The sequence below is a fragment of the Epinephelus lanceolatus genome, chromosome 10 (assembly GCF_041903045.1).
Source record: "Epinephelus lanceolatus isolate andai-2023 chromosome 10, ASM4190304v1, whole genome shotgun sequence".
In the NCBI taxonomy this organism is placed as follows: Eukaryota; Metazoa; Chordata; class Actinopteri; order Perciformes; family Serranidae; genus Epinephelus; species Epinephelus lanceolatus.
This window is the reverse complement of record NC_135743.1, coordinates 25840571-25864006: the sequence shown is the minus strand read 5'-3', so window position 1 is coordinate 25864006 and position 23436 is coordinate 25840571. Positions and strand designations below refer to the sequence as shown.

The following is a 23436-nucleotide window of genomic DNA, read 5'->3' as shown; positions in this document are numbered from 1 at the left end:
GAAAATGTGTGGGTAGGGTGGAGACACAACAAGTTATTTGACTCATGAAACAGGGACTCTCCCACACAGATGTTTTTAGAAAAGTAGGACCAGGAAGCCTCGGGAAGGTTCGATTGTACGTTCCTTGGAAATTCAAAAATGTTTTGTGTTTTTAGTGAAAGAATTGTTCACCCTTGCCATTTCATCCTTTGCATGCCCCTTACTGCCTGTGATGTATATTTCATGACTTAGTCTGTGGAGTATGTAAAGTAGTGACACTTGAGAAAGGAAAAAATGCCATTCTCATTGTACAGGCTATCTTAGTCCTGGCCTTTCTGTTTTAAGTTTACCATTTCCTTGGTCCAGTATTATTGAGTCTTATTTTGAAAGGAAAACTTTGGCACCTTGTGAACTTTTACCCCACACTGTCTCTGCGAAAAGAACTAGGAAAAAACAGCAACCTAACACCAGGGAAGTCTGTTTTGTGGCTATTATCATGGGTGTAGATTTTGATGGGGATGAAGGGGACACGTCCCCCTCAGGATTTAGAACGTGCATTTGTTAAAGTAGCAGAGGACTTTTATTTTGATAGAATTAAAGACATTTACACCATGAAATTATGCAAATAAAAAAAGATTGCATAAAAATTCACCAGAATGGAGGAAAATAGATGTTTGAAGCTCAGAATTTTTTAGCAGAGGATTCCCAAACCCACCGTTTCATACATGTCCCCCCTCCCATGTTGGAACAAAACCTACACCCTTGATTATTATTATTATTAGCTGCAGCAGCCTAGTTCTTTTTTTATGACTTGCTACATAAGGATTTCTTTCATCTAATGAGCACAAGACTTCCATCACATCTACTGAATCTGTGAGCAAGACAACAATAACAAGATTACAGCTGAGGAGACATATGTTTATTAACATTATATAATGTAATACAGGCAGCATACCTTGACATCAGAAGTAAAGACAGTGCCTCAGAAAAGGCGCTTGTGATTTATGCTCTTCAGTAAAAAAAATTGTTTTATTGCATTGATAAGCAGATGACATAAAATGCATATAACAAAGACAAGCCATCCAGTGGTGTTTACCTTCATGTAATATGCTATAAGATATGCTGAAATGTTTGAGATCACAAGTTTAGTGAGCAAAAGTTTAGCTTATACAATGACATACTGTATCCCAGACCACTGTGTGAAGTCAATGCACTGCATCTGAATGGCTTGGTCAAGAAAATGAGAGCTGAAGAGAAAATGCAGCACGTTATTTTCCAATGCATTGCATAAATGTACCTGATACTCTACATGTTTCATGCCCAAGTTCAGAAGTATTCATCTGTGCAGAGTGATGTGAATGTCAGACACTCACACGATGTTGAACTCGCACACAGAAGCCTTTTCGGCTCGGCAGCTCTCGTCAAACCACTTCCCGTTGGCTGTGGTGGAGAGGATGGCACAGTTCTGGCTGCGCCCTCCGTCTGGCTGCAGGGTGATCTCTGTCTCCCAGTTCTTGAAGCGCACGTTGGAGCCTGATTGGTCCACCCACTGGCCGTCTGTCACCATGTCATTGATGCCCAGCCAGATGTGCTCCTCAGGGCCGATGCTCTGACGTACGTAGCTGTAGAGCTGGTCGTTCTCATCGCCTGTCAGGGGAGTGCTCAGACTGCCCCCCTTGGCGATGCAGTCATCGCTGGCTGCGTGGAAGGTCTTCTTCACAGGATCAGCCAGGAAACACTTACCGAGGATCTTGGTGCCTCGTAGACAAACTGAGGGGGGGATTAGGAGGAATTCAGTGTGGTTCAGGTGTCACTGTTTGGGCTCTCCATCACTGGAAAGCTGTTAAAGCCTATTTGAAATATACTTCAGGGGGTTATAGGCTGTGGGACATTTCTTTTATTGTGATCCATAAACTGAGCTATGCATTCTTTTTCAAAAAAATTAATTGAGTAGTATTTATGACACACATTTTGCAGGACAAATAGGCCTACCTGTCTGCAAAGCTTGCTGCTCCTTCAGCAAATTCAGCTCTTGAACAATGTCAGCAATCTGTTTCTTCAGCTCCTCAATTGCAGCACTGTTTGCAGAGTCTGTTGAAGGAGCAAAAAAAAGAAGCAAAAATATATTCTGAAGCAGTCTGTATTACTTATAAACTCTCACATGGTACTTCAGTGTTGTTATTCTGTAAAAGCTATTTATAGAGTGTCAAGTTAGTCTCCTACCTTTCTTACCATTTCTTTTCTTTGAGGAGGCGGTCTGCTGGAATGTGCAGCGTGCCAGCAGGAGAAGGCAAAACATCAACCAGACCCCTCGAGCATCCATGATACTTGGAAAAATACTTCAAATCCACTGTAAAGAAACTGTTTTGGTGCAGCAGCACAAAAAAGCTCCTCGCTGTTCTGAGCGCTGGCCGGACACAGGCTGCTGTGTTTTACACGCCCGGGGTGGCAGCACAGAGTTGAATGAGGAAATCTTATCTGATAGAGAACAAATGTTTTACAGATGTTTAACAGACGTTTGTGTTGCTTTTGAAACGCTGAGGGGAGATGGATGGTGAGCAGGATTATGCAGAGTTGAACAGCATTCAGACAAGCGTGACTCAGGCTCCATATGTTTGTGGGTTACCTATAAATTACAGCAGAGTCTTGTCTGCCTGTGTGTTTGTGTGTGTGTGTGTGGTGTCACGTCTATTACATAAACAGAATTTGAATCATTCATATCTTGATCAGTTATCTGCATCTGTCTGTGCCTTAAGAGCAACATGCTGTAAGCTACAAACAGTTTTTATAGTTGCTATAACTGAACTGTGGGTCTGTTGTGTTTTTTGTTCTTCTGAGGGCTCCTTCAGGCCAGAGGTTGGATGTTTTGGGGGTTCTTTCACAACACTACATCTGGATCTCCTCAGTGAGCTGGACGAGGTGCAGCTGACACGTGGCAGAGACTTACATAATAAAGAAATACTGTTATGAATTTAATCTTTGTTTATGTTTCAGATCTTTTCTGTAAGACTTGTCCTCACTGGAGAGTTTCAGTGACCTCTGCCTGCAATGAGAGAGCTGCCCGCCTATGTCTCCAGATGTTCAGTGATCCCACATTTCACTTTCTGAATACACAAACACCTCACAGCCAAATAACACATTAAAGTGCCACTTCCAAACATGAGCAAACAAATGCAGCATAGCTTAACTGCTGTTTGCAGATCATTGATATAAAAACTGGATAATAATATGTGTCTCACCTTATTGTATTCACAGACAAACAGCTTGATTTTGTCTGAGAATTCTCCTTAGTATTTATTACTGAATACGTCTGAATTGAAATTTAGTTGGTGCCTCCTACTGTTAGCATATAACATGATAAAATATTTGGAATCCTTTCTTTCTTTTCTTTTCTCTTATTTATTTATTTACACTGAATAGAAATATGTTCCCATGTTTCACAGGTTTAAGTTCAAGATCTAAGACTTTTTTAATCTCACAAAATACTTAATTCTGTCAAATTTTGGTTGCAAATTTCTTAAAAATCCATGTTAGTAAGCACTTCTTCTTTTCCAAGATAATACATCCACCAGACAGGTTTGGCATATCAAGATGGTGATTAAACAGCATCATTACTACACAGCTGTGCCTTGGGATGGTCACAATGTAAAGACGCTCTAAAATGTGCAGTTTGATCACACAACACAGTGCCACAGATGTCACAAGTTTTTAGGGAGTGTCTCACTGGCATGCTGACTGCAGGAATGTTGGCACTGCATCCAACCAGCAACACAACCGCTGACCACATTTTACCACACGAGTCCAGGACCTCCACATCCAGCTTCATTACCTACAAGATTGCTTTAGACCAGTCATCAGAGCAGCTGATGCAACAATTAGTTTGCACAACCAAAGAATTTCTGCACAAACAATCAGAAACCGTCTCAGGGAAGCTCATCTGCACACTCGTCATCCTCAGCAGGGTTTTAACTGACAGCAGTTTGTTGTTCCATGTGATATAATGTGTGTTAACAAGTCTTTGATAGCAAACTTTGCACATTCAAACTAAAGACAACTTTCTGCCTTTTGAAAGTATTTTCTATTCTTCTAAAGAATTTGTTGTTTTAAATATAAAAAAGATGGAGATTTACCCAGTGATGGATTGTTTAATATATTCTTTGTGATTTACCTAAATTGACAGATGTACGTAAAGAAACCAGAAACAACCTCACACAAAAAATTCTGAGAAAAAAAAAAAACTACTGCCGATTCAGTTTCACACTGACAGGTACACTGGTCATTGATACTACCATACAATGTGTTTTTACTAAACACTAGATGCTGATAACCAGGATAATTCACCTGATAATGTGATTCAGTTTCAGCATTTTGTGTTCACAAAACAATGTGAGCAAATATTCAGTTGATCCATGAACAAGTCAGCAGAATATCAAAAGTAGGAGTTACCATCTTTATATGTGTTGGCTCAACAAAATATAACCAAATATTTAATGGGTCGTGATCTTTCAAAGGATTTTCAGCTCTAAACAATGATTTAGGTGCAAACATTTTTGCAGCAAGTTTCCATGAAAACAATAAAACAAGATAAAAAAACACTTTGCATAATTAGTTTCAGACAGTTCTTGACAACAAATTGACTGCTGAAGAACAAAATCACAAACGATCAGTCAGAGCCACTGAACCACTGAGACTTCAGGTGTAAAGTGTAAAACACTGAAATTAAAACATTAACAAAACTGATAAAACTCATTAAAAGATCCAGAAATCTTACAAACTAAAATTAATGTTTGACAATGATAAAAGTTACAGAATTACACAACTGCAAACAAAGAATCAGGTCTAGGTGTTATATTGTGGTCTTATTAAAACAAGATAACCAGGCTAATAAGCTATCATTTTAAACTTAAATTGACTTGTACCTGTATGAAAGTTTATAACCTGATGATGTAATGCAGACTGAGTATTGAGTACATTATTACACACAGTGAAGTCACAGTAAAGTCTTCACTAACATTCCTGAACATCACAGAGAAACATCACTTTGACAGATTTTAACAGTAGCAGTTTTGGCATCACCAGATTTTCCAACACTGAAAAATGGGAGGAGTTTCTCAGTGAAAGTGTCGCTGTGAGTGTAGATGAGAGCGTTGTCTTCAGGGTTGAAGAAGGACACCTCCCCCCTGTCATAGTCCAGCTGGACTCTGATCTTCTGGAGACTCTTCTTCACTGTGACAGTCTTAGCGAGACCATTATTGTACTTTCCATCATTATGCATAATACACCAGATTCCATATTTTGGTGTCACAAGCAGCTTTCCCTTCCTGTCAACTGACTCTTTGGCCACACCCAAACGCCAGTTAGGATGGTCTCCCACCTCCACCTCCCAGCTGTGTTTCCCTGAACTGAAGCCCTCAGAGCCCAGAACCATGGTATATCTAGTGTGTCTCTCTGGATTGTCAGGAAGCTGCTGCTTTGTGTCATTTCTCACACTGGTCAGATCATCAGACAGATGGAGCCAGCGGGCAGCAGTGTTTGGGTCCAGAATGACAGGACTGAAGTGGACCTCCTCCTTCATCTTCTCCCAGACTCTGAAGGACAGGTTGCCCAGGTGTTTGGCCACATCTACCAGCGCTCCTGAGACCAGCTGTGGATCTGACAGTGAGCTCTGGACTCTGGCTCTGCTCTGAGTGGCTTTATAACTGCTGAGGAATGACATGTTGTGTTTCTGCAGCTCTCCTTCAACAGCAGAGATGCAGTCTGACAGAGAGGAGATCTGCTGCTGAATCATCTTCATCTCTCTCTTGATAGTCTTCGCCTTCTGCTCCTCTTCCTCCCTCAGAGCAGCCAGTCTGGACTCCTCTTCCTCTTTCAGGAACTGGTGGAGCTTGTTGAACTCTGCTCTGATCTGCCTCTCTGTGGACAACACCTGTTTCTTGGAGTGTTGAATCACCTCATCGTATGTATTCTTCATTTTCTCATGTTTGTCCCTCTTGTCCTGCAGAGACTTTAAGTCAGATCTCAGCTGGTCCTTCAGGTCACTGACTGCTTGTTCAACAGGAACCACCTTGTGACTGTGGTGGAGAGAAAACTCACAGACAGTACACACAACTCTATCTTCATCCTTACAGAACAATTTAGGCTCTTCTTGATGTTTACTACACACCACCTCCACCTTCCTGTCTCCTTTCACTGTCTCACATGATCCAGCTTTCTGTCTCCCAGCAAAGGAGTCAGCCAGTTCCTTCAGTGCAAAGTCCACTGTCAGGTTATCTCTTGAGGATTTTCTCTTACAGATGGGACAGTTTTTGTTGTTAGCTTGTTCCCAGAATTTTTGCAGGCAGCTTGAACAGAATCTGTGGTTGCAGCTCAGAGACACGGGATCTCTGAAAGTCTCTGAACACACATGGCAGTTCAGGAAACTCTCTAAGAGTGTGATTTTCTCAGCCATTTGTCTTGGTATCTGAATTGTCTTTTAAAAGCAAGACTCACCAAGTTATACTGATCCTTCCTTTGACTCCTTCAGTACTCCAAATGTGTGTTTTCTAGCAGAGATCTCACACCCTGTAATGGCACTGCAGCTATATTCCCCAAATTCAAATTCTACTTTCATTTTTGCTTCTATCAGGAGGTGAATTATTAACAGCAGGAAATGCTGCCATGTCATTTTCTGTCCAGCAGATGGAGGTGTGACAGAGTTATTCAGTACGACTCCAGTGATGTGCTCACACTGTTGCTGGTGTCGGTCATGATGATGTCACTGACTTGCATTACAACCTAACAGTGAGATGTTTGTGGTGTCAAGTGTTTGGTGTGAGGACAGATAAACTGCACTAATACAGATACTTATGTTCCCCTGTAGGTACTTGTGTTATGTATTTTACTGAGCAGTTGTTTTTCTCCAACACCAGCAGAGAAGGAAAGAGTATGAATTAAAGTTGCACACAATGAAACCTGTTTCAATTAAGTGTTATTCTGTATCTGGTACAACTGAGTTTTGATGATGATGATGGTACAGCAGCACAAAATAAATGCCGGCCTCTGAAAGACCTGAAAAGACTCGTGTCTGAGATATAATTCACTCTGATTAATGTCTTTGAAATGATTTGGCTCCATTGGTGCCTGATGGAGTGACAGAAATAAAATGTTCAGTGTTCAAAATGAGCAGACTGTGAACAAAAGGTGGACTTTGTCTCATCAATTCCTGTTTACACAAAGCTAAATCTGTCCATGCAGTCTCATACTGTGTACTGTACATTCAATGATGTGGATGACATTATGCAGACGTGAGCATGTTGTCCCTAAAAACTACATTCAGTAGGTTTCAACATAAATACATTTTTACAGTGAAAACACTTCTTCAACAATGTTGCCTTCTTAGAAATGCTTATTAAATCATTTCAGACACCCATAGCTACAACCCTCAGCGGCCCTTAATGAGGCTGTCTAGTCATCTAGTCATGCTCTGACCAGTCATCAGAGCAGCTGATGCAACAATTAGTTTGTACAACCAAAGTATTTCTGCACGAACTGTCAGAAACTGTCTCAGGGAAGCTCATCTGCACACTCGTCATCCTCACCAGGGTTTTAACTGACAGCAGTTTGATGTTCCATTTGATATAATGTGTGTTAACAAGTCTTTGATAGCAAATTTTGCACATTCAAACTAAAGACAACTTTCTGCCTTTTGCATTCAAAAAGTAAACAAAGTATTTTCTATTCTTTGAAGGAATTTGTTGTTTTAGAATTTGTATTCTTTGTCATTTGCATAAATTGTAAAGTCACATGGCCAGGATAATTCACAATTTTATTCTTCTCCTGATAATGTGATTCAGTTTCAGCATTTTGTGTTCACAAAACAATGTGAGCAAATATTCAGTTGATCCATTAACAAGTCAGCAGAATATCAAAAGTAGGAGTTACCATCTTTATATGTGTTGGCTCAACAAAATATAACCAAATATTTAATGGGTCGTGATCTTTCAAAGGATTTTCAGCTCTAAACAATGATTTAGGAGCAAACATTTTTGCAGCAAGTTTCCATGAAAACAATAAAACAAGATAAAAAAAAATGCTTTGCATAATTAGTTTCAGACAGTTCTTGACAACAAATTGACTGCTGAAGAACAAAATCACAAACGATCAATCAGAGCCACTGAACCGCTGTGACTTCAGGTGTAAAGTGTAAAACACTGAAATTAAAACATTAACAAAACTGATAAAACTCATTAAAAGATCCAGAAATCTTACAAACTGAAATTAATGTTTGACAATGATAAAAGTTACAGAATTACACAACTGCAAACAAAGAATTAGGTCTAGGTGTTATATTGTGGTCTTATTAAAACAAGATAACCAGGCTAATAAGCTATCATTTTAAACTTAAATTGATTTGTACCTGTATGAAAGTTTATAACCTGATGATGTAATGCAGACTGAGTACTGAGTACATTATTACACACAGTGAAGTCACAGTAAAGTCTTCACTAACATTCCTGAACATCACAGAGAAACATCACTTTGACAGATTTTAACAGTAGCAGTTTTGGCATCACCAGATTTTCCAACACTGAAAAATGGGAGGAGTTTCTCAGTGAAAGTGTCTCTGTGAGTGCAGATGAGAGCGTTGTCTTCAGGGTTGAAGAAGGACACCTCCCCCCTGTCATAGTCCAGCTGGACTCTGATCCTCTGGAGACTCTTCTTCACTGGGACAGTCTGACCGAGACCATTATAGTACTTTCCATCATTATGGAAAATACACCAGATTCCATATTCTGGTGTCACACACAGCTCTCCCTTCCTGTCAACTGACTCTTTGGCCACACCCAAACGCCAGTTAGGATGGTCTCCCACCTCCACCTCCCAGCTGTGTTTCTCTGAGCTGAAGCCCTCAGAGCCCAGAACCATGGTATATCTAGTGTGTCTCTCTGGATTGTCAGGAAGCTGCTGCTTTGTGTCATTTCTCACACTGGTCAGATCATCAGACAGATGGCGCCAGGGGCTTGCAGTGTTTGGGTCCAGAATGACAGGACTGAAGTGGACCTCCTCCATCATCTTCGTATGTATTCTTCACTTTCTCATGTTTGTCCCTCTTGTCCTGCAGAGACTTTAAGTCAGATCTCAGCTGGTCCTTCAGGTCACTGACTGCTTGTTCAATAGGAACCACCTTGTGACTGTGGTGGAGAGAAAACTCACAGACTATACACACAACTCTATCTTCATCCTTACAGAACAATTTAGGCTCTTCTTGATGTTTACTACACACCACCTCCACCTTCCTGTCTCCTTTCTCTGTCTCACATGATCCAGCTTTCTGTCTCCCAGCAAAGGAGTCAGCCAGTTCCTTCAGTGCAAAGTCCACAAACAGGTTATCTCTTGAGGATTTTCTCTTACAGATGGGACAGTTTTTGTTTTTTGCTTGTTCCCAGATTTTTTGCAGGCAGCTTGAACAGAATCTGTGGTTGCGGCTCAGAGACACGGGATCTCTTAAAGTCTCTGAACACACATGGCAGTTCAGGAAACTTTCAAAGAGTGTGATTTTCTCAGCCATTTGTCTTGGTATCTGAATTGTCTTTTAAAAGCAAGACTCACCAAGTTATACTGATCCTTCCTTTGACTCCTTCAATACTCCAAATGTGTGTTTTCCAGCCGAGATCTTACACTCTGTAATGGCGCCACAGCTCTGGTAAACGATGTAAAATTCAACTTTCATTTTCTCTTATCTCTATCACGCACAAGAGTACCCAACTGCAGGCAAGATACGATAAGGGTGGCCTTAACTTTTTAGACTTTTTAAACAATACATTCAAAATAAATTGGCTAAAACAATTCATCAAGACCCCATCTTCAATTTGGAACTTCATACCAAATTTTATTTTCTCTAAATTAGGAGGCCACAATTTCCTCTTATTTTGTAATTATAATGTTGAAAAAGTCCCCTCAAAACTATCCAACTTTCATAAACAGATGCTTCTTTCTTGGTCATTGATTTATAAACATAATTTTTCCCCACATAGATACATATGGAACAATAAAGACATCATAGAAACAAATCCTTATTTTACCCATATTGTTTACTTTGGTTCGTCAGTTGTTTAATTCAAATGGATCATTAATGACATATCAAGAATTTATGTTAAAATATAGTATCGTAATCCCTATTAGTGAATTTAATGTTGTTATAAGTGCAATCCCTGCTGGAGTAATTATGTCATTTAAAAGTACAGCAGGACAGAATCCAACAGTATTATCCATTGATCCAACCAAACCTGAAATTGGTCAAATTTGTTTCTCTTCAACACACAATAGTAATCGTCGTATATGTTCATTATTTCAGAAAGAGGTGTCAATTCCATATGTGGTAGCTTATTGGAACAACTTTGTCAGTAACCTTGACTGGAAAAAGATTTGGAACTTACCTGCTAGATATATGATAAATAATAAACTAAAAGAAGTATCTTTTAAAATAATTCACAGATGTTACCCATCTAAAGTTTTCTTACAATGATTCAAAAAAGATATAGGTGTCAATTGCTCTTTCTGTGAAGGAGACTCTGAAGATGTTTTTCATTTATTTTGGTCTTGCCCTTTCTTGACCAAATTACGGGAAGATATTTGTAAATTGAGTTCTACTTATATAGAACCACATTTTCCTTTTTGCTTTGGCTTCATTGACTATCCATCTGCAAAAAAAAAACAAAACAATTTTATATCATTAACCTTATTATACTATTAGCCAAATGGCATATCCATTAATGTCAATACACCAACCAAAAACCACTCCTTTCCATCTTTGTAAATGAGGTCAAACAATATATTAAAATTTTCAGACATTCTACTGACATGAAAGCCATTAAGACTTTTGATTTATGTGCTCTTTTTAATGTATTTATGTAATACGATATTCTGGAATGTTGCCTCATAATGTATGTAACCCCCTGGTGGTTGTCATTGCACTTTTATGTTTGTTGATAAAGATTTAAAAAAAAATTATCATGCTGTTTGGGGCTTCTTCTATTTTTTTCTCTTTGAAATTTTTACCTACCTCAGTGACCTCATAGCTGGCTACGGCCATGCCTATGCACCTGGAAATTAAGGTATATATTTTATTACTATTTTCAGATTTATTTATCTATATAAACAGGCTTTATTTTTTTTCAGCCACTTCACTTCTTATTTTGCACTTTATGTTACGTATTTGCTCTGATTCTTCATTATTGTGTTTATTGTTCGCTTGTATATTATTAAATGAATAAAACACAGTGAGACAAAGAGGGTGCAATTTTATCAATATATTTGAAACAAAAGATTTACAAAATAAATTAACAATGAAGCAGGTTCTGTAAGTAGTCCAGCAATTTGACATTCATTGAAAATAAGTAATTTATCATGTACAAAAGTTCAGGCAAAGGCAAAGGCAGTCTGTAAATACACGAGAATACATACAGAATAACAAGCTGCCCTGTGCACAGCAGGCACGTCGACGCTCCAGCCTCTGATTCAGAGTTCCAGTCAGCGTCACCAAAGTACAGACAGTGCATGGGTCACAATTCAGTACTCACTTAAATGCATAGTTAGTTAATTAGTTCATTTCAGTCCAGACTACATCAACACTTTATCTTCCATCCAATAATAATAATGATAATACATGTGGTGTTCTGCTGAGATGAAAGCAGGTGACACACATTTGCTGCAACGTGTTGAATTATATGATGGTTTTACATTATACCGGTTTAAGGTAACTAACTCATTTATTTGTTATTATTACATTATGCTCTATGTATCCTGTTTCTTCCTCTCTCTCTGATCTGTCTCATGTGCTGCTGTAATACTTATTAATTTCCTCTTGGGGATCGTCAAACAAAATACTCTTATTTACTGTTTATACTTTACAGTTTTGATGCATCAAAGCTCTTTTCATAATTCTCTATTACTGCAACTTCAACGTGCTTGGTGCATTTGTTCGTTGCTAGTTCAGCTCTTCAGATAAATACAAAGCCCTTTGCACTCTGCTTTTGCGCTCACTTATAGCTCAGTTTCCAAACAGTGCAGCCTCAACGCTGGTATTCATCTACCTGGGTACTTTTCTTGTACAATTTATATTTTTTAAGAAACTCTTTCACAGTGCAAGAAAACAAACAAAAAAAAACACTGAAAAGGAGTCAAAATTCACAGGAACACACAAGGTTTGCAAAATCACAATGTCCAACACAAAATATATACAACTAAATGAAGAAAAGAACCAAAAAAAAAACCACATCTTGAGGTAAAAACATGCAGGAATAAATTAAGTTTACTTCATGTCTGCAAAAAAGAAAATGAAAAATACAATGCGTCCTCTTCATCTTCTTGTTGTTAAACTATCTGAAGCCTCTGCAGGGTGTGGGGCACAGTCCCTCTGGTCTTACGTTGGGCAAAGCACTGTAATAACAGAGAATGAGATCAATATTACCAGAGCTATGAGTGACCAAGAGATGAAGCTTCACAGTGAGGGGATCAGTACAAATTACAAAGTAGGAGATGTTAACAGGAAAAGCAAAAGGACAATTCTAAACTGTAGCACACCAGTTAGTGCCGTTGACAAACCTATTTCTGAAGTAGGATGGGTGAGGATAAACACTTTTATCAGATGACTTATGATCATAAAACTGTGTCTTGAATATTAACTGAGGGATGAATAGAGGTTTAATATGTGTGACAGTGAGTCACTCCCAGTGAGTCTTGACAAAAAGAGGGCTTGATCATGCTGAAGCCAGTCACTGTGTGGGAGGGGGGGTGTAAGGTGAAAAGGAGAAACGTCAGGGTCAGACTGCACTACAGTTCAGTGGTAGAGAGGGGGCGCTCTCCCAATGTGAGCAGCGACAACCACAACAGTGCACATCAATGTGTGAAACAAACCTCTCAGTCCGTTGCTCACATCAGAGCTAGTGAGCGTAAGGCAGCGATAAATTAGATTTAAAGAAGTAGAGAAAGAAAACATGAAAGAATGAAAACAGAACATGTGAAAGGAAGGGCATGAAAGATATAAAAGATAGAGGTACATTAATAATAGTTACTTTCTGAAGCAGTTGTGTTTTTCTTGCCTTCAGGCAGCTGTTGACTCCAGCTGATTTCAGTACAGTGTGGAAGTCAAATTTGAGTTGCATGACATGGTCTTTTTTTTTTTTGTCCAAATTGCATTTACTGCTGCAGGCCTAAAAGAAAGGAGTTAGCTTGTTTGCACTTCCGGTTTGTCACAAAGTCAATGGTTTTTTTGGTTAGATGCCTAAAATAAGCTCTTAAAAGGTGGTTTACATGCCAAAAACAGTTGGTAGCAAGTAGCTGAATGAGGTTAAAGATAATCATCACGCCGAGCACGGCTTTATAGGCTCATTGTGGTGGTGACGGTGAAGTTGTGAGGTCATGGTGTAGCCTACTTCTTTTGTAGCCTAACGTTAGCTTTTTACTTCTGCAGATTGCATTTATGCCTAAAAAAATCAACATAAAAATGGTCCTCATTTTCTGCTATTATTGAAAAACCAACTGAACAGTCCCATAGGCTTTATGTTGAGGGAACCAGGACAAAGCTAACATCTGGGTTAACCTAAAGAAAATGTACAATGGCTAGACAACACGTCTCCACTTACCCCCGACTGTACAAAAATGAAGCCAAAATATCCTGGATACCGCTGCTGCCATCTTGCGCTGGTGAAGTCATTTGGAGCCATAGTCAGCGCAGCAGCGATCTCCACAGTATCAAGTTCTTGGCCAACCAATCGTGAGCAGAGTTATTGATCATGAGCACACGGATTGGCACACACAGCTGTCAATCATGATGTCAAATCCCCTTTTCATGACATTAAATGACTACTTAAAGCCAAACTTATCAGAAAAAAACACACAACAGTGTGATAGGAACTACTTTAAATGACAGAAACCATTTTTGGGAAAATGTTTTTAATGTGTATTTTGATTTTTTAGATTAGCCAATGTCCCATCAGCTTACATGGAGGGTTCATGACCTATACTGCAGCCAGCCACCAGGGGGTGATTGAGGGGTTCGTGATTCACTCTTAGGAAGCTATCATGTTTTCCATCGTTAAGTGTGGTATACAGACTGTAGACTATATAATAAAGCTGGATGACATTACAGCTCCCCCAAAGTAAAGCCAAAGCATCTCAATCGCCCCCTGGTCGCTGGCTGTGGTATAGGTCAGAAACCCCGCCCCCTCCATGTTAACAGATGGGACATGGGCCAAACTAAAAAAATCAAAAAACACATTAAATAATTTTTTTCTAAAGATGTTTCTGCTATTTTAGGTAGATCTTGTCATGCTGATGTATGTTCAACTATCCGTTTAATACATATATATATATAGCCGTGATTGACCTGTGATTGAGTCAGGCGGGTGTATGTGCAGGACCTTAATACAGTGGCCTCATTCCCCAATTACTACTGCGCAGACTCTGGCTCCAAATGACATCACCAGAACAAAATGTCAGCGCCTGTATCCGGGACATTTTGGCTTCAGTGGAGACGCGTCGGCCATTTTTATGTACAGTCTGCAGCTCATACTCATCGAGCACTGTGTCATTTGAGACCTCAGAGTCAGCTACCAGACTTTTTAAGTACCAGATTTAAATCATGCTTTTAAGACTATGAATATTTTCTTGTTGTATTTAATCTACAAATGACTGAAAACGTGATGGCTTATGGCTGCCAACTGTCAAATTTCACATTTTGTTGTGTCTTTCAATGCATCAGCATGAATTGCTTTCAAAGTAATACCTGCTCCCAATTGCAATATCAAGTAATAGTGATGTAACATCATCTAACTTTACTTGATTGCTGATATCAAGCATTTTACAATGTACTGAAATTGCGGGAAATAAAATCTATATGTGATATTATGGCCAAAAGTAATGTGGAGTATAAATGATTCAAAGTAAATTTTGTAACATGCAAAATTGCTGTGGTGGTTCTTTAAGGTCACGTCACCAGCACCAGTCCCTGTGGAACACCACTGACAGTGCAGACACACTGCCAGCTACAGTGAGTAAACAAAATCAACAGAGAGCAGCTCACCTTTGAGGATATAGTCTGTTAAGAGACTGGGCACTTTGTCACTGTCGTCTCTCATAGCTTGTAGAACTGCAGGGCAGCAGAAACAGAGGAGTGAATGAATCAGTCGCACCTGCTAAAATTCAAGTTCTGCTGGTACAGATGAAGAAACTCACTCTTAGTTAGGATCTGGAGGTCCTCAAGTGACGGAGGGTTTCCCTTTTTCTCGTAAGGGATGACTGTGGTCAAATACTGTAAAACAGAGATACAGACAGAGACAGAGAACGATGGCTGAGATGAAGGTGCTGTAGAGGATGTTTCTGAGGGATGACATTTCTATCAGAGTATATTTTTTAGCGCAGAAATCAGGAAGATAAAGTTCAGCAGCTGAGAGAGAAATACAAAGTAACCTGTCTTTCACTGCACCCACTCCCAAAAGTTTGCCGAAAGCTGTTCTGAATGACAGAGGAGATTCCCTCCACGCTGAAGCGCTGAGGAGGAAGGAAGAAAAGCAGCGAAACATGAGACGAAGAGTGAGCACAGATGGGAGATTTCAGGAAAATACAGTTTGTTGGAAAACAAATGCAGGAAGAAATGCAAGCAAACAGTGGAAAAACATGACTACAACATCATCAGACACCCGGCTGGTGATGTTTGAAACAGAAGTGAGAGGATAAAGCGCTCACTGATCCGAGCGTCTTCTCCGCGTGGCCCTGCGACTTCCCAGCTCCACTTCTGAGCTTCTTCTTTTTCTTCAGCAGCTCCCGGTGCTCCTTCTGTCGGTTTTGTACATCGATGAGCGCTGAGATGAAGCTGTTCTTCACCTCTTTCTCAAAGTCCAGCTCGTCCCTGAGAGCCAGCTGCTGCACCAGCTCCTCTGAGAATCTCCTGATGTTTGTCTCCATCTCCTCCAGACGCTCATTCAACTCTGCAACACTCAGGGTCCTCACCCCTGGAACACACAAAACACAGCTGTTGATTTTTTTGATCCTTCATTCATCAGTTATTTTACATAGACTGGGGGTGGCAATATTTTAGATTTATCGACTGTCAACAAATCCCATGAAAAGACCAAAACCAATGATGTGTTATGAGTCGGCCACACTGCCTGCGTGAGCAGCACATCGCTGAACTGCGGCAGCTCGTTTGCGTGTGGTGTTCACACAGACAGTGTTCCTGCTGCTGCACTGCCCACTGCTATAACCACTGTATTTCTACAATTTAAAGTCAGTACTTGGTAGTCAGTTCATTCATGGATGTGTGCAAGCCAGTGCATTTTCAACAACATGACCCTGCAAATATTTCACAATAAAATGCCCTGTGTTAACAAATGAGGGGATTCTGTCCACAGCATCGTTGACAGACGGGTTTTATTTTGAAATGGGAATAGGAAGCGTTGACATATAGACATTAAAAGTGAAGTGAAAGGTGGTATGATATCAAAAATCTCTTGTTTTTCCACAGCTGAGCAGCAGCCATGCCGCCCCTGAGCCGTGCTGCTCACACGGGCAGTGTGGCTGCTCTAACCTGTTAACACAGGCACAGAAACACCACAAGGTTTACGCAGTGTTAGCGTTTAGTGTTAGCGCCTTAGTCTGTGTTTGGTAAATGGATGGACCTGCACTTGTATAGCGCCTTTCTAGTCATCCGACCACTCAAAGCGCTTTTTACACTACACACATTCACCCATTCACACACACATTCATACACTGGTGGCCACCTGCTACTTAGTTTTAACACACTCACACACCGATGGAACAGCCATCGGGAGCAATTTGGGGTTCAGTATCTTGCTCAAGGATACTTCGACATGCAGAATGGAGGAGTCCGGGATCCATTTATTCCTGCTGAAGACATAAATCTTTGAACACCTGTCATGAATATTTAGTTTAATTTTAAAGAAAAAGCTGAGTCATTTTATGAAACAGCTGGGCACTGTAGTTTTTAGCAAACATTACTCAAACAGTAATAAATAGCACATTCGTTGTGGACTATTTTCAGCCGTGGATTTATGCACACTTTTGGGGGCAACAATAGAAGCTCCGCTGCAGCAATTCACTGTTTTTTTTTCACGGGATTTGTTGACAGTGCGAAAACTCAGAGTATCACCAGAGTTAAAGGCCTTCAAAACCAAGAACTGCAACTTTATGAATAACTTTACATACTTTTTATACGTTTTAAGTCTAACTCAAGTGTCCACACCACAGCTAGAATGAGACGAACAGAGGCAAACAATGTCATTGGATCACTTTCAGAGCAATCTAATAAATGATAGAAATACTGACAGCCAAATTGACAGGGCGTCATGTTCAACATGGAAGATGACATTACAGAAATACTTATAATTGAGGTTAAAAAAAACACACTTGTTTGATGAAACAGTCTTCATAAAGACGCTGTCAAGAAGGACATGTGGGATGCAATCAGGCTCACCCTTAGAATTGGTGGTAAGTGTTTTGTTATTATTATTAATGCAGATGCAGAGATGATCATGAAAAGCTACAGGTCATCAGTATCCATTGTCATAAGCTGCTGACACAGCTGGAGGGTTAGCGTTGATCAGTGTGGATGCTAACATCATTATTGTTGTCGTTATCCATCTTGGGGTGGACGGCCATTTATCCTTTAGTTTTGGTAAACTTGTACTGAAGCTCACACTGGTCCGTACCTCACATGTGCATTCTCAGAGTTATAAAAATACTTTTATCAAGATCATATTGTCAGAGAATGCGTCATGCTGTTAATGCCCACTGTATTAATAACAAATCACAAGATGATCCTTCACAAGCAAAGAACCACAAGTGAATGTATCATGGGACCAATACAGTTCAGTCAGCACTGCAAGAAAACTCCACAACAAAGGTTCCCTTTGTTGCTGATTATTTGTAACACCACATGTCCTGGCTAGTGGACACTCACTCAATTCATAGGTGGGGCTCCTGGTGGACCGCTGGACGTCCAAGGAGAGCATCGAGAGGTCCGACTGAGATGGATTGTGCCCTGCCTCCATGTCAGGAGAGTCCTGCATCATCTCCTCTATCTCCTCGATGACCTGCACAGAGCGCCAACACACACATCAGAGAGGCAGCGCCCAAAATAACCCAGCACACATCAGTTATTAAATCTGTGTGGGAAACACATAGGGATTTCAGCCATGTTAAGCTGCTGCTTTGCATTAATAGGCCTGACACGATGTGGCTGCATCTTGGATACAGGAAGTTGATGTTTACATGTAACTTACCTGCTCTGCTGTGAAAAGGGGCTCATCGGCGAGGCTGGAGACGATGATGGAGTGCATGTCCAGCTGCTCCCTCAGCTCCTCATCGTCTGACAGCTCTGCCGTGACATCAGTCTTTCTCTAACCAGGAACAGAGCAGGGGGAGGGAATTTAATCAAAGCGCTAAACCCTGACACGATAAATATTTGCGATGAATAGAAAAGAGATTTTGGGACGGAGGGAGGGGGGCTGAGGGTTGGAGGAAAGTGGGACAGAGATGGGATGGAGAGGTAAGGTCACTCACAGGCTTCTCCTCCAGGTTGTTGGTGGGAATGTGGAGGGAGCATGTCCGCGACTGTTTCCAGTCCACAGGCATCACACGCCCGTAGTTACTGGTCAAAGACTTCCAGATTCTGCGAAGGAGCAAACAACATTTTAGTCCAAAATGCTAAATTATTCTGATAATGTTCAGTTTACCCCCCACAGACAGCCTGTAAAAAAAGTCTGGGGAGAGCTTTCTTAATTCAGATTTCAGAAACAAACTGGGGCATGGAGTTTGAGGAACACGGACATTTACCAGGCAGAGGTAGTCTAACAAAAGGAGCTGCTGAATGGTTTACGGGAAATGTAGGATCCAGTGCTTTTGCAGTTTTAGTCATATGAGTGGGGAACAATAATCACTGGTGTACCCCTTTAACAGATGAATTTATGAAAAACATACCTACATTTCTAGCAAGGGCACTGGTATTGATTTAATGCACAAAGACACCAAAGAAATACTTTTAGACATCGCATCCACAAGTCACAATCAGTTTTGATTCTGCGGTTGAAAGTATAATCCTCAACTGAGCTTATCAAGTTGAAAATACTACAGATGATGACATTAGAAGGCATCACAGAAGCCCAAAGCTGCAGCTTGGTGCCTCCTGATGAAACACTGAAGTCATGTTTAGCGCCTCTGACAAAGTTTTAAAGTGTTTTGTCACTCTGCATCATAAGAAGAGGAAGTATTAAGATCCTTTACTAAAAGGTCCACTGTGTAGCAGGGCTGGGAATCACTGGAGGATACGATATAATCATATGCTGCGATATGCTGAGTATTGTGATAAAATATGTTGCGATATATTACCTTTTTTCAACTGTAAATTATATCCCCAAAGAAAGACTTTGTCAACACCCAGAATTGTTATGTTTTCATTACATTAGAGTGAGCAGTTTAAAGCTACATACAGAGCGGGCCCTCTGTCACAGAGTCCGCCATGTTGTTCTACAGTAGCCCAGAACGAGAACACAACACTGGCTCCAGAGAGGGCCATTTGTGTTTTTGCTTCAGCCAATAACAGAATCCAATGCAAAGTTCTGAACATTTTATCAGAACCAAATTGCACAAAGTTAAGCAATATGTCATTTTAAAGCTCTTTTGGTGTTCTTTATGATGGAACTATCTATAGGCACATCAGATCAATATGAAGTTGGTTATTTACAGAGGCATTCAGAAATCACCCTAGGGCAGCGTTAGAGGTCAAAGGTCAAATTCTGCTGTCCCCAGTGTCATGAAAATGTGACCAGTAGATAGATGTTAGTCTAAGCTTTACAATGATATATGACTTAATGATATTCTGTGAAGGTTATCCTCTTTTATAATGGCTCAATTTGTAAAATGGTGAAAAACATGGAAAAATTGTAATGATGGAGCCATGTAAAAATGATCTGCGATCATGCATATTCCAACACGAGGGACATATATCTTTTAAAAGCGAATCACTATGAGAAATGGTCCCTCCAAATTGGCATGACCAACCCCCTAGTTCCTGGACTAAAAATACAATCAGGAAATTTTATTTTAGTATTAAAAGTAAAAGTACTCAATGCAGAAAATATTACATCAATTCAGGCCTAATAAATCAAAACTAATAAAATGATTAGAAAGGAAAAATGACAAGTCCTTAGATTTGAGATATTGAAACATTTTGTGAATGAAAACTTGCCTAAATGATTATTACATTAGTTGCAAAATCAATTGTCAAATCAAACAGCTGATCATTTTAGCTGCACTTGTATATTTTCATGTGGTTTTTGTGTAAACTAGTGCAATAGTGTTGCAATAAAGGTCAACTCATCGTACCTAAAATCAACTCTCATTCAGCTCATGGTGCTTTCAGTCATTATGGTCCTGCTCTCTGGAATACTCTTCCACATGAACCAACCAGTGTTCTCTTTTAAAAGCAAACAAAAAACGTATCTTTTTTCGTAACATATCTATTAGTATTATCATTGCTATTATCTCCCTTTAATTGTGAATAATGATAATAATAGTAGCCTCTTATTTCGTTTGTTTTTATCATGTCCCGCTTGTTTTTATATATGTAATATTTTATTATCTTATACGCTACATTATGTTTGTCATGTATGATGCATCTTAAACACATTGAGTTTACGCTTGTGATATGAAATGTGTTACATAATTAAAATTGTCTTGACTGGTGACTGAAGTTATCAAGTAATTGTAGTGGAGTAAAAAGTACAATATGTCCCTCTGAAGTGTAAGGCAAGGCAAGGCAATTTTATTTATATAGCACCATTCATACAAAAGGCAATTCAATGTGCTTTACAAGAGAAATACGTTAAGATTAAACATTAAAGGTAAAGGAACAATAGATCATTAAAAACAAAAGCTAAAAGCAAGAAAAACAGTGCAGAAAATGCATTTAAAAAGCAAACATAAAGCAAAAGCAACAACAGACAAATATAAAAAACAATAGCTACAGATTATCCTAACAATAAGTTACATATCTAGTTCACTGGTAAGCTGCAGTAAATAGTAATGTTTTAAGCCCTGATTTAAATGAGTTGACAGTTTCAGCCGACCTCAGATATTCTGGAAGTTTGTTCCACAGGCGGGGAGTATAGAAACTAAAGGCTGCTTCACCTTGTTTGGTTTTGATCCTGGGAACACTGAGTAAACCTGTTCCAGATGATCTGAGGGGTCTGGATGCTTCATAACGTATATCAGAGATGTATTTAGGCCCGAGACCATTTAGTGCTTTATAGACAAGTAACAAGATTTTAAAGTCTATCCTTTGACACACAGGAAGCCAGTGCAGTGATTTAAGCACTGGTGTAATGTGCTCCACTCTCTTGGTGTTGGTGAGGACTCTGGCAGCAGCGTTCTGGACGAGCTGCAGTTGTCTGATTGATTTTTTACTCAGGCCTGTGAAGACACCATTACAATAGTCCAGCTTGCTGAAAATGAAAGCATGAACAAGTTTTTCTGTATCTTGTTTAGACAGAAATTCTTTTATTCTTGCTATGTTTTTAAGGTGGTAGTAGGCTGATTTAGTAATTGTCTTAATGTGACTATTGAAATTTAGGTCTGAGTCCAGAACTACACCAAGATTTCTGGCTTGATTTGTAGGTTTTAGTGTCATGGCGTCAAGGTGAGCACTGACTATTGATCTTTGTTCTTTGGGGCCAAAAACAACTATCTCAGTTTTTTCTGTGTTTAGTTGTAGAAAATTCTGGCACATCCACGTATTGATTTCGTCAATGCACTTATTTAGTAGATATAGGGGACTGTAGTCATCTGGTGACACTGTTACGTAAAGTTGTGTAGCAGAGCAGAACGACAGTGGCATGAGAGTAAAATACTCAAGTAAAGTAAAAGTACCTTTAATATAACAAACTGATGTGAATGTTTGAAACAATACCATTATATTTAAATTTCCCAGCAGGTTGTAAATGATCAAAATAGCTGCAGATGATTCCCTGACTATAAGCTACTCTATTAATATACTTACCTTTGACTCTAAATCATCATATAAGATATTTTGTGATAACAATATTCATGACGCTAATATGGAATATAAAAAATAAATAAGGGTCAGCAATAAAAGTAATCCTAGAAACAGAAATCATGTGCTAATTTTAAATAATTATCGGCTGTAAAACCACAAATATGACTCATCGGTCCGCTCATATCGGCCAATATCTGTTTTTATAAGCCACTTAGGGACAGATACCGATAGTACGCCGATATCAGTGCACCTGTTTGGTTGTATGTGTAATAATGGCTGTATCTTACATTTGCAGACTCTTATTACAGAGGTAAAACACATCTCTGTTGTCAGTTTGATGGCTTAGCAGAAGGTAGAGAGGATGGAGGAAGCGTTGCTGACATTATAGCCCCACCACATCCTTAACAGACGATTTAGGATCACTGTTGTTAAGAAATGTTCCTGATGTATGAAATAAACTGTCCCACAGCAGATATCATATCTTTACATGATTTTGAAAATACATCCTGCAGCAGAGAGTTAAAGTCTCCATATGCACACATCATAAACAACATGTAGCCTGCGGACAGGCCCTAAACACAACACTCACTCGTCTTTCTCCAGCAGCGACTCCTCTGTTATCTCGCTCACAGGAGCGATGCTGTCCGTCCTGGCGTCAAAATTACGGAAGCAAACCGACAACTTCTCGTCAAAATCGTTCACCAGGTCCTCCATGGACCTGAAAGCACCGCTTTCCCCCGGGGAGAAGCTGCTGTCGTGAAGCTCCGGGAAGTCATCCTCATCCAGGAGGAGCTGCGGTGCAGCTTCCCCCGCGGCGGCGGCGGCTGCGCGGCCTTTCTGCGGCAGCAGCCTCTGGTCTGAAACCATGCTCAGATCACCTACGATCGGCCAGTCGTCGTCGAAATGTGCGATAGGTGCAGCCATAGCCCGGACCAGCCTAATAGCCCCGGGTTACTGATGGATGAGTCGCGGGACTGGCAGGCCTCAGCATCCTCTCTGAATGCCCGCTCACTTCCCACAGAGAGCAGGGCTGAGCCGGACACGATGGCTGCACCGCACCGGGCCCACTAGTGGCTACAAGTAACCACACCACAAGACCATGAAGGCACTCTGACAGCTACTGAGGCTCAATGAGAGTTTGGATATCAGCATATATTTTCAAAAGCATTAAAAACACACTGCTTTATTTTCATTTTCATCTGTAGGTCCCAGTGAAATATAATTGTTCTGTTACTGTTGTTTTTTGTTTAATGCAAAATAAAAATCAGTCACAAGCCAGTTGTAAAAACAAAAACAGCATAAGTGTATACGTAAATGTGTGTGTGTGTGTGTGTGTGACAGACAGACAAAACAAAAACTAAACCAACTTAAATATTCATACAGTAGACAATAACATAAAAGTTGGAGTT

General features: G+C 40.0%; 3 protein-coding genes across 8 annotated transcripts; all 3 read right to left on the bottom strand.

The window, feature by feature from the left end:
• Positions 1–883: 883 nt before the first annotated feature.
• Positions 884–6574, bottom strand: clec3ba (C-type lectin domain family 3, member Ba). 2 transcript variants are annotated; one of them, XM_033641355.2, is made up of 4 exons: positions 6469–6574; positions 2212–2457; positions 1972–2070; positions 884–1749 (listed from the first exon to the last, which is right to left on the bottom strand). In XM_033641355.2, the coding sequence occupies exons 2-4, from the start codon at positions 2300–2302 to the stop codon at positions 1349–1351; spliced, it is 591 nt and encodes a 196-aa protein (XP_033497246.2). In that variant the 5' UTR covers positions 2303–2457; positions 6469–6574; the 3' UTR covers positions 884–1348. The 2 variants fall into 2 exon arrangements, with proteins under 2 accessions (XP_033497246.2, XP_033497245.2); XM_033641354.2 differs by having other exon boundaries at positions 2203–2457; positions 6469–6573.
• Positions 2772–6474, bottom strand: LOC117266347 (zinc-binding protein A33-like). The gene has a single exon (XM_033641490.2). The coding sequence runs from the start codon at positions 6425–6427 to the stop codon at positions 5003–5005; it is 1425 nt and encodes a 474-aa protein (XP_033497381.2). The 5' UTR covers positions 6428–6474; the 3' UTR covers positions 2772–5002.
• Positions 6575–11255: 4681 nt separating the features above from the next.
• Positions 11256–23201, bottom strand: fez2a (fasciculation and elongation protein zeta 2a). Of its 5 annotated transcripts, XM_033641721.2 has the most exons (10): positions 22617–23197; positions 18538–18646; positions 18258–18374; positions 17936–18068; positions 15703–15968; positions 15427–15507; positions 15193–15268; positions 15041–15106; positions 12874–12899; positions 11256–12396 (listed from the first exon to the last, which is right to left on the bottom strand). In XM_033641721.2, the coding sequence occupies exons 1-9, from the start codon at positions 22949–22951 to the stop codon at positions 12889–12891; spliced, it is 1194 nt and encodes a 397-aa protein (XP_033497612.1). In that variant the 5' UTR covers positions 22952–23197; the 3' UTR covers positions 11256–12396; positions 12874–12888. The 5 variants fall into 5 exon arrangements, 4 of the variants coding, with proteins under 4 accessions (XP_033497612.1, XP_033497610.1, XP_033497608.1 ...); XR_004502495.2 differs by having other exon boundaries at positions 12874–15106; XM_033641719.2 differs by lacking the exon at positions 12874–12899 and having other exon boundaries at positions 22617–23191.
• Positions 23202–23436: the final 235 nt, after the last annotated feature.